The following is a 17068-nucleotide window of genomic DNA, read 5'->3' as shown; positions in this document are numbered from 1 at the left end:
TAAAACTAATTTTTTTTTTTTTTTTTTTTTTTTTGAGATGGAGCGTCGCTCTGTTGCCCGGGCTGGAGTGCAGTGGTGTGATCTCGGCTCACTGCAACCTCCACCTCCTGTGTTCAGGTGATTCTCCTGCCTCAGCCTCCCTAGAAGCTGGTACTACAGGCACTTGCTGCCATGCCCGGCTAATTTTTTTTTTTTTTTTTTGAGACAGAGTTTCGCTCTTACTGCCCAGGCTGGAGTGCAATGGCGTGATCTTGGCTTACCGCAACTTCCGCCTCCTGGGTTCAAAAGATTCTCCTGCCTCAGCCTCCCGAGTAGCTGGGATTATAGGCATGTGCCACCACGTCTGGCTAATTTTGTATTTTTAGTAGAAACGGGGCTCCATGTTGGTCAGGCTGGTCTCGAACTCTCGGCCTCCCAAAGTGCTGAGATTACAGGCATGAGCCACTGCGCCCGGCTAATTTTTGTACTTTTAGTAGAGATGGGATAATGCCATGTTGCCCAAGCTGATTTCGAACTCCTGACCTCAGTTGATCTGCCTGCCTCGGCCTCCCAAAGTGCTGGGATTACAGGTGTGAGCCACTGCGCCTGGCCTAAAAAAATGTTTTAATGTATGTAATATACACTTTCAAGGTAGTTTCCTTTGGTGCATATGAAACAACTATCTGAAATGACGATGTTTGCAAATATGAGACTGAAATTCAGTTGTGACTTCTGTGTCCTTAGAAAAACTGTAGAATGCTTGGATAGAAAATGATTCTTTCCATTTAGACTTTAACCTTTCTTTCTTTCTTTCTTTCTTTCTTTCTTTCTTTCATTCATTTTTGAGACAGGGTCTTGCTTTGTCACTCAGGTTGGAATGCAGTGATACGATCACAGCTCACTACAGCCTTGAACTCCCGGGCTCAAATGATCCTCCCACCTCAGCCTCCTGAGTAGCTGGGACTACAGGTGTGTGCCACCATGCCTGGCTAGTCTTTTTACTTTTAGTAGAGACAAGGTCTCACTATGTTGCCCTGTCTGAAAATCTTTTTTCTTTTACCAGAAATTGTTGATTTGTTAGAAGTTCAAATAGGCAGTTTATAATCTTCCGTGCGTTTGAAGATTACCCTTATTAGCAATTCATATTATTTCTTTCTACACATTTTCCCCCCTGTTATTAATGTCTTACATTTGTATGGTATATTTGTTATAATTATTGAACCAATGTTGATGCATTATCATTAAACAAAGTCCATATTTTATTCAGATTGCCTTAGTGTTTACCCGGATGCCTTTGTTCCAGGATCCTGTCCAGCATATCACATCATATTTGGTAGTCATTTCTCTGCTTGGCTCTTACAGTTTCTCAGACCTTCCTTGTTTTTGATGACCTAGACATTTTGATGAATACTGGTCAGGTATTTTGTAGAATGTCTCTCAGTTGGTACTTGATGTTTTAATCATGATTAGACTGGGGTTATATGTTTGGGGGTGGAAGACAACAGAGGTAAAGTACCATTTTCATCACCTTGTGTCAAGTGTATATATTATCACCATGGTTTATAACTTTTGATGTTCACCTTGATCACCTGGCTAAAGTAGGATATATCTAGTTTCTCCTCTGTAAAGTGACTCTTTCTTCCCCTTTACGTATGTACTCTTTGGAAGGAAATCACTATGTGCAGCCCACACCCAGGGAGTGAGAAGTTATGTTCCCTCTCCTTGAGGACACAGCATCTTCAGACATTACTTGGAATTCTTTTATGCCAGAGATTCCTCTCTTCTCCCCCATTTGTTTATTTATTCAGTCATTTATTTATATCAGCATGTACTCATGGGTATTTATTTTATACTTTGGCTTATAATTCAATATTACTTTATTTTGGTACTCAGATTATTTCAGTTTTGGCTAGTCTCCAATCTTTCACTTGGATCTCATGTCTCTTTGACGTACTCCAATCATTGTGGTTTTGTTTTTTTTTTTTTTTAGTACTTAGGTACTTTCTCACACTGAAAGATGCTTACTACTACCACTACTACTACTACTGCTGCTGCTGCTGCTGCTTCTCCTCCTCCTCCTCCCTCCACCCCCTCCCTCTCCCCCTCCCTCCTCCCCCCTTCTCCTTTCTTTCTTCTTCACTAGGTATGCTCATTGCTCCTGGGTGTCACCCTTATAGCTGACAGCAAGAAAATATGTGTATACTTCTCTGCAGAGTTCACAGAAAAGAAAATATATGTGTGTATATTTAACCAGTATATATATACATATTTAAATATTTCTATATGTAACTATGTATATTGTACTATACTAAGTATGAGTTCATACTGATGTCTCCAACTTTAATCCATTACCACATGGATCCTTCTAGCCTTCTCCTTTTGCTTGTCTGTTACTTCTCACTCCAACAGTGAGAAACCTGTCTCCTATTGTCATTCATTCTTTACATAATTATTCAATTCCAGTATACATGTATAGTGGTATCAGAATTATTAACTTGTATCGCCATTCCTGTGGGAGACTATCAAATAGAATGTGGTGCTTACGTACTGTTTCTTTTGCCTTTCATCTGACTCCATTCATTTCTAGAGTTATTTAGGTCTCCCATTTCCTTCATTGACTTGTTTCATATATTCATAATACAATTAATTTGTTTTTTCACATTCTGCATTCCATCCTGGGATCTCCTAACCTCCTAAATGATTTTTAAAAATTTGCAAACACTAAGGCTCACTCTTTGTGCTGTAAAATTCTGTGGGTTTTGACAAATACATAGCATCATGTATCTGTCATTACAGTATTAAACAGAATAGTTTCATTGTCCTAAACAATCTCTTGTGCCTTACCTGTTCAACTTCCCCCACTTCCCCCTGGCAACTACTGATCTTTTTATTATACCATCCCTGCAGTTTTGCATTTTTCCAGAATATCACATAATTAAAATCATACAATATGTAGCCCGTTCAGACTGGCTTCTTTCACTTAGCAAGATGCATTTAAGATTCATTCATGTCGTTTTGTGACTTGATAGGTCATTTCTTTAATTGACGGATAATGTTCCATTGTGTGGATGTATCAGTTTGTTTACCCATTCACCTATTGCAGGACATCTTGGTGGCTTCCAGGTTTTGGTTATTCTGCTTTTGCTGTTTTGTCGGTTTCCTTTTTCTAGATTGTTAACTGTACATAAATGAGGTAAAGAGATCATAGGGCAGTAAAATGTTACTATTTTTCAAGAAACTTATTTAGAATCCAGATTAGTTTGGAAAATGTTTGTGGCCTGAGAATGGCAATAAGACGTGGCTCAGAATAGGTTTCTGATAGAAGGTAGAGTTATAATTATTTTTGCACTCATTGAGCCCTGTAAGTAAAAAGGTCTGCCTTAGAATTTTCTCCAGTTTATGTACATTGATATTGAGACGAGTAGATTGATGAAGCTATAGAAATATAATCTGTCGGCCACGTGTGGTGGCTTATGCCTGTAATCTTAACACTTTCGGAGGCTGGGACGGGCAGGTTGCCTGAGCTCAGGAGTTTGAGACCAGCCTAGGCAACATGGTGAAACCCCATCTGTACACAAATACAAAAAATCAGCTGGGTGTGGTGGTGGGTGCCTGTAATGCCAGCTACTCGGGAGACTGAGGCACAAGAATTGCCTGAACCTGGGAGTCGGAGGTTGCAGTGAGCTGAGATTGTGCCACTGCCCTCCAGCCTGGGCAACAAAGCAAAACTCTGTCTCAAAAAAAAAGGAAAGAAAGAAATATAATCTGTCTTCAGTTCTGGCTTTTAAGTGTTCTTTCAGGATTGCAATAAGGAGTTGAGGAATTTGTTGGTTTATAATAGTTAGCTAATCCAACACTGATGATTTAGCACAAGCAGATTTTAATCTCTTCTCTTGGGGTGGGAGTGGGTTTAAAGAATCATGTAAAGAATAGTTTTTCTGTGACCATTCAGAATGTTTGTCATATAGACATAACATCAGTCCCAGGGAGCAGAGGGAAACCAAGCCTTGTTTAGGGTGCAGCTCTGTGTATGGGTATAATTCATATTTATCAAATCCCATGTCACAGCTGAAAATGGTGACCATGAGGGGCAGATGAAAGGCATCCCTCTCTGAAATCTTAGTCTATGAACTTGAATAGTCATTGTAACATGCAGTTGAATAAAAATTTAACAGTTAAGTTAAGGCTCTTTTGCCTGTAGAACATGAAAGTAGATAGCTGAGGCCGGGCATGGTGGCTGATGTCTCTAATCCCAGCACTTTGGGAGATTGAGGTGGGCAGATCACCTGAGGCCAGGAGTTCAAGACCAGACTGGCCAACATGACGAAACCCCGTCTCTACTAAAAATACAAAAAATTAGCTGGGCCTGGTGGTGCATGCCTGTAATCCCAACTACTTGGGAGGCTGAGGCAGGAGAATTGCTTGAACCCAGGAGGTGGAGGCTGCAGTGAGCCGAGATCGTGCCATTGCACTCCAGCTTGGGCAACAAGAGTGAAACTGCATCTCAAAACAAACAAAGTAGACAGCTGGCCTTTAACTCATTTATATTTAGAGAGAGGTGGTCCTATAGGCATGACAGTGCCTCTGTTTAGTGCTGATTTCCCTTTTTCTCTTTGTTACTGGAGGTGGAGAGAAATGAGGAATGGAATTGAACCTTTTAAATGGAAAGATGGTCGATATTATCTTGTTGCAGTATCGTTGGGCTTTAACGGTCTGTTCATTTTAACAGTCATCCCACCACCTGAGGCAGGAAGTGAATTTTGCCAGGTTTTCATGGTTCTACTGAGGTTTTCTTGACTTTTAAACTTCCTTGGATGTGCTTCATATATCTAATAGGCTTGAAAACCCAGGGCCTAGAATTTGAGAGTTGAGAAGAAGGTCCCATATATTCTCAGGCACCTTCTCATGATGCCTGTTTAATCTGTCAGTAAAACATTTGTAGTTTAACATTAAGGTACCCTTTAGTGTGATAAGTGCAGGACAAAGTTCCCCCTTACAGTGTGTGTGTGACAAAAACCAATAAATAAGTGGCACTGAGGGTTACACAACAATGGGTTTGTTACAAGTTGTCCTGGCCAAAGGGCCTCTGTGTCAAAGGGTGGCAGAAAAACGGCACAGGAAGGCAGCCAGCCTGCAGTACTTGCATGGCCCTTGTAATTGAAAGGTAAAGAAATCTGGGAAGACTGTTTGTCTTTTCCAAGGGAAGTGCTTTTCTCTCGCAGTGGCCAAAGGCCAGTTTAATGCAGAGCCAGGCCCTTTGGGCTGAGTAAGCCAAGTACTGAGACAGCTTATTCACTCACGACTTCCTAATATTTGTATTAAAGTATGAGGAAAGGGAAGAATAAGAGACAACTGAGCACATTAGCCTGCCTTGCATTTATTTTATGTTCTCTTATCTTTCTCTTACTGACCTGTGATGTCAGTATTTCCTCTTGGGAAATATTTTTCACACTCTGCTTTCCTGACAGTGTTTAGAACATAGCTAGTCCTTAGTATCTATGTCTCAAATGAATGAATCAACTCTGCATTTAGAGGAGTACAGGAAAACACCTGAAACCTTCTTCATACAACATCTCTGGGTTTTGTTGTAAGTTATGTTTGTAGAGTCCTACAGTTGAGCCAGAAAATGGTGACCAGTGCCCAGCATCATTAAGGCAGAATTAAGGTGTCTCCCACTGTGGACCCTGTTAGTCTTTATAGTGGGGCACTTTGTCAACATGCTGTGAACGAACTTTACAGCTAGTCATGTTTGTTTTCTTTACTTTTCTACTTTGCATTTCAATAGCTCCTCATCATGTGGCATGATATGAAGTGGGTACTATTTATTAGCTTTTTTTTTTTTTTTTGAAACTGAACAAAAGTTTTCTTTCTATGCTGCACTCTCTCCTCCCAAATAAAAGTTGCGTATCTCTTAACGCAAAATGCTTGGGACCAGAAGTGTTTCAGATTTTGGATTTTTTTAAAAGGATTTTGGAGTATTTCTGGAATACATACCAGTTGAGCATCCCTAATCCAGAAATCCAAAATGCTCCAATCAGCATTTTCTTTGAACATCACGTTGGCGCTCAGAAATTTTTGGATTTTGGATGTTTGGATTAGGGATGCTCAGCTTGTGCTTTTGAACATTCATATTGGTGTTCAGTGGTTAGTGCACTGCTTAGGGCTAACAAGTACTGGGCTAGTGGTTAGAGAAGCAACTCATGCTTTTCTTTTTCTTTACGTTTTATTTTTTATTTATTTATTTATTTATTTTTTGAGACGGAGTCTTGCTCTGTCACCCAGGCTGGAGTGCAGTGGCGCCATCTCGGCTCACTGCAACCTCCACCTCCCGGCTTCAAGCGATTCTCCTGCCTCAGCCTCTGGAGTAGCTGGGATTACAGGCGCCTGCCACCACACCTGGCTAATTTTTGTATTTTTAGCAGAGACAGGGTTTCACCATGTTGGCCAGGTTGGTCTCGAACTCCTGAGCTCAGGTGATCCACCCGCCTTGGCCTCCCACAGTGCTGGGATTACAGGTGTGAGCCACTGCGCCAGGCCAGCTCATGCTTTTCAAACTTTAGTTCCAGGATAACTGGCCTTCTACCAGTGTCATTTGGCAAGTCTGACCTGCCTTCAGAGTATTTGGGTCTTTGGATTCTAGATTCTTTCCTGTTTTCTCCTATAACTGTTTTTGTGCCTCTACCTGTTCCTCTTTAGCAGTGTCTGTATCCTGTTTCCTCTGAGCTTTATTCTTGGTCACCTGGTTTCAGGAGCTTTGGGTTTTTTCTGAATGGGAGTGATTTCCCATTTTGCTTCCTTAACCCTGTCTTCTCCTTCACTGATCAACTGCTTATTTTCATCAGTCATTGTAATAGTTCCAGGATAGTTCATTTTCAGTTCATATTGGACATGACTGAAGTTTTTCCACTGAAGCCCTTGCTTCGTAACTCTTTTATATTATATTATTGTCAACAACTTTATCTTCCTGGCCTTTTCAGTCATGTAACAAAGTTGGCATGATTTTTATTGCTTTTTCTTGTAGTTAATCTCAAGTTGCCCTTTTTTTATAACCTCTTTTTAGACTTCTAACTTTTGATTGGCTAGTGTTTGCTTTTAAAAAATATATATATATATATATTGCTGTTTTTATTTCTTAATTCAGTAGAGTTTTGTGTACTTACGCTGAACTGGGCATAGTGTTGGGTGACAGGTATGAATGACATCATTCCTGCCCCCTGTTGGCTTATAAACTCCTTGGGAAGTTAGAGCAAGAACACAGATTAACTACAGAACAAAGTAGGTAATGTAGCATAAGTGCTAGGTCAGTGGTAACCCACACTGTTGTAAGTGGTCAGATGGGAGTGATTTTTTTAGCAAGGGTAGTCAAAGATAGTGTGTTTGGGCCGAGTCTGTAATAGCAAAAATGAGAAGTAACTTAAAAGTTAATCAGTAGGTATGATCCATGTGCTGTATATCAATATGGTATGATCTATGATTTATGCGGCCATAAAAAGTAAGATACAGTATTTGAAGAATGTTTTCATGAAACTCGAGGATGCTCCTAAGCGAGAAAGCAGATTACAAAACTTTATAAGATGGATGCAAATTTTTTACTAAAAGAAAATCAAAATATTATGTGAATATTTAGAATTTTCTGCATATTTCGTGCATTATCTGGTATGAACATCTGTTAACAAACATTATTTTTAAAAAGGAATACTCATTTCCTATTACCTTTGAATTATTTATTTGACCATTGTGCTATACTGAATTGTTTTTCATTTTTGCATTGTGTGTACATTTTTTCTTTTTCTTTTTCTTTTTTTTTTTTTTGAGACAGAGTCTCGCCCTGTCGCCCAGGCTGGAGTGCAGTGGCACGATCTTGGCTCACTGCAAGCTCCACCTCCCGGGTTGAAGCGATTCTCGTGCCTCAGCCTCCCGAGTAGCTGGGATTACAGGTGTATGCCACCACGCCCAGTGCTGGTCTCGAACTTCTGACCTCAGGTAATCTGCCCACCTCGGCCTCCCAAAGTACTAGGATTACAGGTGTGAGTCACCACCCCTGGCCGTTCGTACATTTTCTAGACATTATCCTCTGTGTTCTTTTCACTTTGCCTAGACCATGACTGTGCGCCAATAAAACTTTATTTACAGAAACAGGCAGTGGGTTGGATTTGGCCCATGAGCTATAGTTTGCAGAGTTTTGATGTAGAGTATATACTTAGGGTGAAGTTAATTCATAATAGTTAATGTGGATTCATGTTTGGAATGACCTTCTTGATACTTTATAATTTGGGAGACCATCTTCATAGATTTAATTAATTTTTGACAACCTCATTCTAGCTAAAGAAGGCCTGTAAGAGGAATAGGGAAAGTGTTCTGCCATTTTCTTGTTTACTTATGATTACATTAGTATTATCGTTATTTAACATATAGTTTCTTTACAAGTATCTTTTTAAGCCACATACTCATTTTTGTATGCTTTAGTTAAAAATTGGCATGGTTGTATAGTGTGAATGCACTTAATGCCACTGAACTGTACACTTAAAAATGGTTAAAATGGTAAATTTTATGTAATGTATATTTTACTGCAATTTTAAAAAATTGATGTATACCCACTTGCATGGATAGACTTCTTGTTATGGAATGTCACATTTTCCTCAGATATCTCAAATAACGGGCAGCAATTGGCTGGCATGGAACTTCATAAGGGTCCTGGTTTTCATCAATACATTAAAATTCATAAAGTTTAATTTCTACTGTTTTTAGTTAAAATAAAAAATAAATAGAATATTCCGTATCTTCTTCCTGCATCCTGGTGAATCATTCTGTCCACCCCTGGGGAAACACATACCCACTGAAGAGTGACCACTGGGCAAGAAACCTATTTCTAATAGGATGTTTTGATTTAATATTGAGGCAGTACGTTGATAATCCTTATTCTCTTGTTCTTCCCTTGTCTGTGTATATTGCTAATGGTGTTATCCTGACCTTGTATTTTCATACCCATTCTGTCTTCCTGATCCAGCTCTGCTTTTTCACCCACATATGTAAAATATATGTATATATTTTCATATATATAAATATCAATATATATACATATATTTTCATATACACATATTATATATATATATATTTTTTGGAGACGGAGTCTCACTCTGTCCCCAAGGCTGGAGTGCAGTGGCGCAATCTTGATCTCAGCTCACTGCAACCTCCACCTCCTGGGTTCCAGCGATTCTCCTACCTCAGCCTCCCAAGTAGCTGGGATTACAGGTGCACGCCACCATGCCTGGCTAGTTTTTGTATTTTTAGTAGAGACGGGGTTTCGCCATGTTGGTCAGGCTGGTCATATACATATATATATTGCTCAGGCCGGAGTGCAAGTGGTGTGGACTGTGGCTCACTGCAGCCATGACCTCCTGGGCTCAAGTGATCCTCCCATCTCAGCCTCCTGAGTAGTCTCATCCATATTTCTTTCTCTTTATTTTATTTTATTTTTTTTTCTTTTGAGACAGAGTCTTGCTCTGTCACCAGGCTGGAGTGCAGTGGCGCGATCTCGGCTCACTGCAATCTCTGCCTCCTGGGTTCAAGCGATTCTCCTGCTTCAGCTTTCCAAGTAGCTGGGACTACACGTGGGCGGCACCATGCCCAGCTAATTTTTGTATTTTTAGTAGAGACAGGGTTTCACCATGTTGGCCAGGATGGTCTTGATCTCCTGACCTCATGATCTGCCCACCTCAGCCTCCCAAAGTGCTGGGATTACAGGCATGAGCCACCGCTCCCAGCCCTCTTTTATTTTATTTTTTAGCCAGGATGTGTTCTCATGTGGTTTTTAATTTTTTTATAAAGACAGGGGTCCCACTATGTTGCCCAAGCTGGTCTCAAACTCCTGGGCTCAAGTGATCTGCCCACCTTGGCCTCCCAAAGTGCTGAGATTTGGGCATGAGCCACTGTACCCAGCCCGTCTCATCCATATTTCTATGACACTTTATATAAACTTCTTTCTAACTCTAATCACATCATATTTTCATTATTTGCCTATATATATATATATATATATTTCTATTATTTATTTATTTTTTTGAGACGAAGTTTTGCTCTTGTTGCCCAGGCTGGAGTGGAATGGCACAATCTTGGCTCACTGTAACCTCCGCTTCCTGGGTTCAAGCAATTCTTCTTGCCCCAGCCTCCCATGTAGCTGGGATTACAGGCATGCGCCACCACACCTGGCTAATTTTTTGTATTTAGTAGAGATGGCATTTCACCATGTTGATCAGGCTGGTCTTGAACTCCTGACCTCCGCTGATACACCCACCTCGGCCTCCCAAAGTGCTGGGATTACAGGCCTGAGCCACTGTGCCCAGCATATTTCTTCTCTCTCCTTGTTGAGCAGCATGTCTTGGTTGTATACTATCATCCTAGCACCTAGCTATGGCATAAGTGTGCTCTCACAGAGTGCTTCATCAAATTATTGGAACTAGAACTTAACCCATACTGTGGCTAGCTTCATAGTGGTTCATCATCTAGCTGTCTGTGGTGTCTCAACCACTCTGCCTTACCTTCATAATTTTGGTCAGCCTTGGTGTTTTGTTTTGTTTTGTTTTTTAGAGACAGAGTCTCACTCTGTCACCCAGGCTGGAGTGCAGTGGTGCATCTCGGCGCACTGCAACTTCTGTCTCCTGGGTTCAAGCAATTCTCCTGCCTCAGCCTCCTGAGTAGCTGGGAATACAGGCGCATGCCACCATGCCTGGCTAATTTTTTGTATTTTTAGTAGAGACAAGGTTTCACCGTGTTAGCCAGGATGGTCTCGATCTCCTGACCTCATGATCTGCCTGCCTCGGCCTCCCAAAGTGCTGGGATTACAGGCATGAGCCCCCGCGCCTGGCCTTGGTTTTTTGTTGTTGTTTTTTTTTTTCAGAGACCTAAATTGCATCTTCACTGCCATCACCACTTTTTCCACACCAGTACAAGGCATTAGGAATACTTGGGCATAAATTATATTTGCATAGTGTATACCTTTCAGAATAATTATTGTAATTGATCTTGCTGATATTAATTTGTTAATGCTAGAAACTCTACTGGAGATAACCACAGTGAGCATTCTATATACAGGAAGTTAAGACCCTGAGAAGTTAGATGATGGTATAAGATTATATAATATTTTGGTGAGAGAACTAGATCCTAGCTCTCCAAACTCTTGGTCCTTTGGGTTGAAGGAGGTTGCAATGAGAAGAGTTAGGGCAGCATAGTTGGTTTAGTATATGTGAGGGGCTTTGCTTGGGATCATTCTAACCATGACTTGAGTGTTTTCAGTAATTGAAGAGCCCAGTCTTTCAGAAGGAAGTACATTCCATTTATTTAGACTGTGATAGAGGTTCAGTCTGGCATACCAGTCACCTGATTCACGTTCTCAGGGTAGTCAGATGGAGACCAGAGCTTGATTCTCTGGGGGTGGGTGGTTTGGAGAATTCTGTGAGACCTTCTGCTTTGGCTGCTAGAGTAGTTGTTGACTGATGTGTAGTAGCCAAATAAGGTGTCAGAGACAGGGTATGGCTGGCTACTCTGTTGTGGATGTGCATTAGTGTGGCCTCTACAGGATCAGTTCAGTATGGACCCTGTCATTATTTGGTGTTTCAGAAACTGCTTACCCAGAGGAGATAAAATTCTGAGAAGAGAGATCACGTTAACCGAAAGGTCTAAAGAAAGGTTTGTAAGTCAGAATAGCAATTTGTAGTGGTAGGTGTATACCTGGCTCAGAATGTAGAATTTTTTGAGCAAACCAGGGATTCCCTGCTGCTGGGATCTAGCCTAAGACCAAATTAAAAATCAGAAGATTGCTTGCTGGGTAAGCATAGAATTAAGGACTAGCTGAATAGTATTTTCCTTCAAGCTTCAGGCTATAAGACCAGGCCTTCTTTTACTCTGGGGGTATTTCTCTCTTAAACAATTGCCAGACACTCAGACTCAAACTGAAGCAGGATATTTCCCTACCCTGACCTATTCACAGGACTCATGACAGGGGTGCCCCGTTTACTCCGCGCACTGCTCTCAACTCCTTGCAGAAGGGAGTGTGCGAGAGAACAAGGCAGGAACTGGAGTGCACAAGCACTGGAACCTGGCTGTCTGTTTCAGTGCCAGTGGGATCAAACTCCACTCACTCAGACCCACTGTGTTCTACCCATTGTGGGAGGGAGTGCACATGTGAGCAGGTGCAGGAGCCAGAACGAGCGCTTCTGGGCACCAGCAGGAATGAACTCTGTGCAGGCCATGTGGCAGCATCTAGGTGGGGTGTCTACAACTCCTGAAGCCCCAGAGGATGTGTTATGGTGCTCTTTTAGCTCTGCCATCCACAGATGGCTTAAGTGTTAACAGCTCAGTGGGCGTGCAGCTGCCCTCTGCCAGTGAGGGCAGAGGATCAGTGTGACAGCCTTTTGTATCTGCACTCATGGCTTCTGAGCTTTTGTCCAGTGTCCAGGAAAAATGAGGTCACATGAATGAATTAAAGGATGGTAAATGTGGGTGATTTTATTTTTATTTATGTGGGAAGGGTAGCTGAAAAGGGGACAGTCAGTGGTGGGTAGGTAATTTTCCCCTTAAGTCTGGCTGTCTCCAGCCAGATTCTTCTCCACAGTTACACAGTCAAGCTATCCCTCTGAAGTCAAGCCACTTCTCTCTGACATCCAGCCATAGTCTCCAACATCCAGCTGTTTCTCATCTCTGCTGACTGAGTCTGGGGTCTTTATAGGCACAGGATAGGGTGGGGGCAGAGCCATGGGTGGTTTAAGACAACATTCTAGCGGGAAAACAGGGATATAAGTTCTCACTTTGGGCCACAGTCTCAGGCTTTTCAGCTTCAAAGGTGGGGCTTCGCCAGGGACCCGCCTCTAGAATTTCTCTGCCTCCTGCCTCTGTCATTATGTCAAAACCACCATGCTATATTCTTACTCTTCCTCTTGTTTGCTAATAGTAAGTTGTCAGAAAAACTTTTGTCATTACCAGTTTCCTTATGAAGGGGATAACTGGTTAAGATTTCCAGGAGTACTGCTTATTTCATATTCATTAACAAGTTACTTGGGTAATATTTGTTGTTGTTGTTTGTGTGTGTGTGTGTGTGTGTGTGTGTGTGTGTGTGTGTGTGTGTTTTGAGACAGATTCTTGCTCTGTTGCCCAGGCTGGGGTGCAGTGTTGTGATCATCGCTCACTGCAGCCTTGAACTCCTAGGCGCAAGCGATCCTCCTGCCTCAGCCTCCCAATGTGGGATTATAGGCGTGAGCCACTGTGCCCAGATTGGGTGATGTTTGAAACCTATTATTGCACATGAGATTTGTTGTTTGTGCTACTTAATATGATTTTGCAATAGTTACCTTTACCATTTTCACATTGGTTCCTGTAACACTCTCCACAAAAGACTAATGTATTTTCCACGTTCACTGAGCGCTTTCTGTGGATACACTGACTTTAGTCCCTATTTTTTCTCCAGGGTCATCTAGTAGCAGGCACCCAAATCAGGCAACTCCAAAGAAAAGTGGTTTAAAGAATGGCCAGATGAAGAATAAAGATGACGAGTGCTTCGGGGATGATATTGAGGAGATCCCAGACACAGATTTTGATTTTGAAGGGAACCTGGCTCTTTTTGATAAGGCAGCTGTGTTTGAGGAGATTGATACCTATGAAAGGAGAAGTGGTACCCGTTCCCGGGGCATCCCAAATGAAAGGCCTACTCGGTACCGCCATGATGAGAACATCTTGGAGTCCGAGCCCATTGTCTATCGACGGATCATAGTGCCCCACAACGTGAGCAAGGAGTTCTGCACGGGTGAGTTGCACCAGGTCCCACATCCTGCTGGTTGTTGTTGCCTTTCTATTATGCTTGAAACAGAAAGACCCGGCTTCTGAGTCAGAATCTCACACTAGGAATTAATTTAAGTGGCTTGGTGGCTGGCCCAGTATTATTGTCTCTTGGGGATTGCAGCCAATAACAGCATTCTGCCATGGTGGAGGGGTAATTTCTGTAGATGTCTGTGTATATCCTGTATCTGACAGGATATGGCCTGCCACTTATTTAGTATGCTGTGAGTAACAACTAAAGGCAAAGGGCCTGCTATGTAGATTCAAATATTCAGATCTATTTTCACTTTGGCTTCTCTATTACTGCCCATACATTTCACCAGATTTCAACTCTATTTTACTAATTATTTGTTGTTGCAAAAAAACAGTTGAAGATGGATGATTGGAATCATTGGCTAAAAATAGAGTTTTAATAAATTACATTTCTTTACTATGCTGTTCTTATCTCCTGTTAGCCCAGGACATTGAAAGTTGGCTAATTTCATGTAACAGTGTAGTGCCTTATGTAGGTCATTGTAGATGATAATCTAGTTCTATTACCTCAGTGATTATTGTTTCTTTTTTTAGCATTAGAACCTTTTCTTCAAACCTATGGCATATAAAACAGATTAAAGCAGCTGTGAGAGAGGTAATTCATCACATCCCTGTCCCATCCCTTCCCCCCAAACCACATTACTAACTGGGCTTCTTGGAATATGGTTTGAAAACCATTGTTATTGAATGATCCTAAGAGCTAAAGGGGAAGTCATAATCATTTTAGTAAGTAGAGAAGGAACTGAGTATAATATTTTTATTTTGGTTTGAAGTTTGGAATATAAGGAATATAAATCTTGAATGCTGGTAGCTGCTATAAGGAGAACTGTGGACGCAGCTAATTGCATTTGGAGGAAAGTCAGACATGGCTTTTTTTAATAGATAATAGTAGGACTCTGTTGTATTTGGTTTCGCTGAGTATAGTAGCTTGCATGTGCTTTCCATGTGGAAAAAAAACATAGGCCAACTGTCAGGCTAAGAAAGACTGCTAAAAAAAAAACAAGCTGCTGAACTGTGTCAGTCTTTTGCTGGCAGATTCTGGTAGGCATGCCTGTTTACTAAGGTGGTTTCCTTAAGTGGCAGTGACAGTGACAGTGTAACTTGCCAAAGTCCTTTGATTTTTAACACCTGTGTAAAGGCAAACAGCCTAGCTCAGAATCGGGTTTAATTTAAATTGCTAGGTTTTAAGCCTTTCAAAGGCAGTTATCATCTGTTAAGTCTGGTACTCCTCCAGATCAGCCAACTATCCACCTCTGACTGCTTCCTTTTTTACTGCCCTCTTTGTAAAAGAAGCTGCTCCTGCTGCTAGCTCTCTATATCTGTAGTCCAAGTGCTGCTGCTGAGGCTGTTGGTTTATGCAGCATGTGATTTCCCTGGAACTATTTACACTGCAGGATTTTTTTTTTTTTTTTTTTGAGACGAAGTCTCACTCTGTTGCCCAAGCTGGAGTGCAGTGGCGCAATCTCTGCTCACTGCCAACCTCCACCTCCTGGGTTCAAGCGATTCTCCTGTCTCAGCCTCCTGAGTAGCTGGGACTACAGGTACACACCACCATGCCCGGCTAATTTTTTTGTATTTTTAGTAGAGACGGGGTTTCACTATGTTGGCCAGGCTGGTCTTGAACTCCTGACCTCGTGATCCACCCGCTTTGGCCTCCCAAAGCGCTGGGATTACAGGTGTGAGCCACCGCACCCAGCCCTACACTGCAGGATTTTTTTAACTTGGGAAGATTATGATCTGCCCTGGAGTCAAGTGGCTAAGAGTGAGAATAACAGTGAGAATCAGGGAGGATTCTCAGAACTAACAGAGCATGAGAAAATATTTACTAACATGGACAAAAGCAGAGGTAGAAGTTTTTTTCTGCTACACACTCTGGCTCCCCAACTTGATCTTCACACTTCTTTTGTTTTTAATGACTGAAGTGAAAAGTTCTGTCATATAAAACTATTTTCCTATCAATAAACATACCACAAACCACATGTGCTGGTCCTTAGCCAGAAACTTGGGTGTGGCGTCTTGTGGTATGTAGTGACCAGTTGCACTCCACTGGTTCATGACAATGAGGGGGAAAGAAGCCCAGCAGCTTCATGCCATCTGGTTTTTCTCTTTGTTCTTAACAGTGACAAGGAGTGGAAAGGAAGCTCTTTTGCCAAGCAGCGTCTGTGCTGGAAATAGAGCAAGCAGGCAGTTATCTTACTGAGCAACTTCTTCTACAGGGGGGTTTTCTCTGTGTTCCAGTTCCAAGGCACAATCCTCAAGCAGGTTTTCACTGAGGGGCAGTCAGCGCAGAGCTGGGGACACTTTCTCCATTGGATCTGCTATCCAAATGTTTGGATCAAAAAAGGCAAACTAGAATATATAGGGAAACAGTCTAAAACCATAAAATGTTAGTGTTAGGTTAGTTGATCACCTAGTATGATTTTTTCATTTTACAGATGAGGACATGAGGCCCAGAGAGGTAAAGGTTTTTTTTTTTTTTTTGGAGACAGAGTCTTGTTCTGTCATCCAGGCTGGAGTGCAGTGGCGTGATCTCAGCTCAGTGCACCGCAACCTCTACCTCCCAGGTTCAAGCGATTCTCCTGCCTCAGCCTCCTGAGTAGCTGGGATTACAGGCACCTGCCACCATGCCTGGCTAATTTTTGTATTTTCAGTAGAGACGAGGTTTCACTGTGTTGGCCAGGCTGGTCTCAAACTCCTGGCCTCAAGTGATCTGCCTGTCTTGGCCTCCCAAAGTGCTGGGATTACAGGCGTCAGCCACCACGCCCAGCTGGTAAAGGGTTTTCCATTGGCCAGGTGCAGCGACTCATGCCTGTAATCCCAGCACTTTGGGAGGCCAAGATGGGAGGATTGCTTGAACTCAGGAGTTCAAGACCAGCCTGGGCAACAAAGTGAGACCCTGTCTCTACAAAAAATAGAAAACATTAGCTGGGCACGGTGGCACGTGCCTGTAGTCCCAGCTACTCAGGAGGCTGAAGTAGGAGCATCTGAGCCCATGAGGTTGCGGCTGCAATGAGCCAAAGTCATGCCACTGTACTCCAGCCTGGGTGACAGAGTCAGACCCTGTCTCAAAAAAACCCACAAAAACCTTACCCATCCCATCTCCTTTTCTCTTCTAAATGTGAATAAAAATGAGGAAAAGGCCAGGCGCAGTGGCTCATGCCTGTAATCCCAGCACTTTGGGGGGCTGAGGCGGGCGGATCACGAGGTCAGGAGATGGAGACCATCCTGG

General features: G+C 42.2%; 1 protein-coding gene across 1 annotated transcript in view; it reads left to right on the top strand.

The window, feature by feature from the left end:
- EDC3 (enhancer of mRNA decapping 3) overlaps positions 1-17068 on the top strand; it is a 65355-nt gene that overhangs the window by 26469 nt on the left and 21818 nt on the right. Inside the window, exon 4 of the mRNA XM_003811102.5 lies at positions 13439-13774. Coding sequence (XP_003811150.1) covers positions 13439-13774 — 336 coding nt within the window. The remainder of the gene's footprint in view (positions 1-13438; positions 13775-17068) is intronic.

The sequence above is a fragment of the Pan paniscus genome, chromosome 16 (assembly GCF_029289425.2).
Source record: "Pan paniscus chromosome 16, NHGRI_mPanPan1-v2.0_pri, whole genome shotgun sequence".
NCBI classification, from domain to species: Eukaryota; Metazoa; Chordata; class Mammalia; order Primates; family Hominidae; genus Pan; species Pan paniscus.
This window is presented reverse-complemented; position numbering and strand designations above follow the sequence as displayed.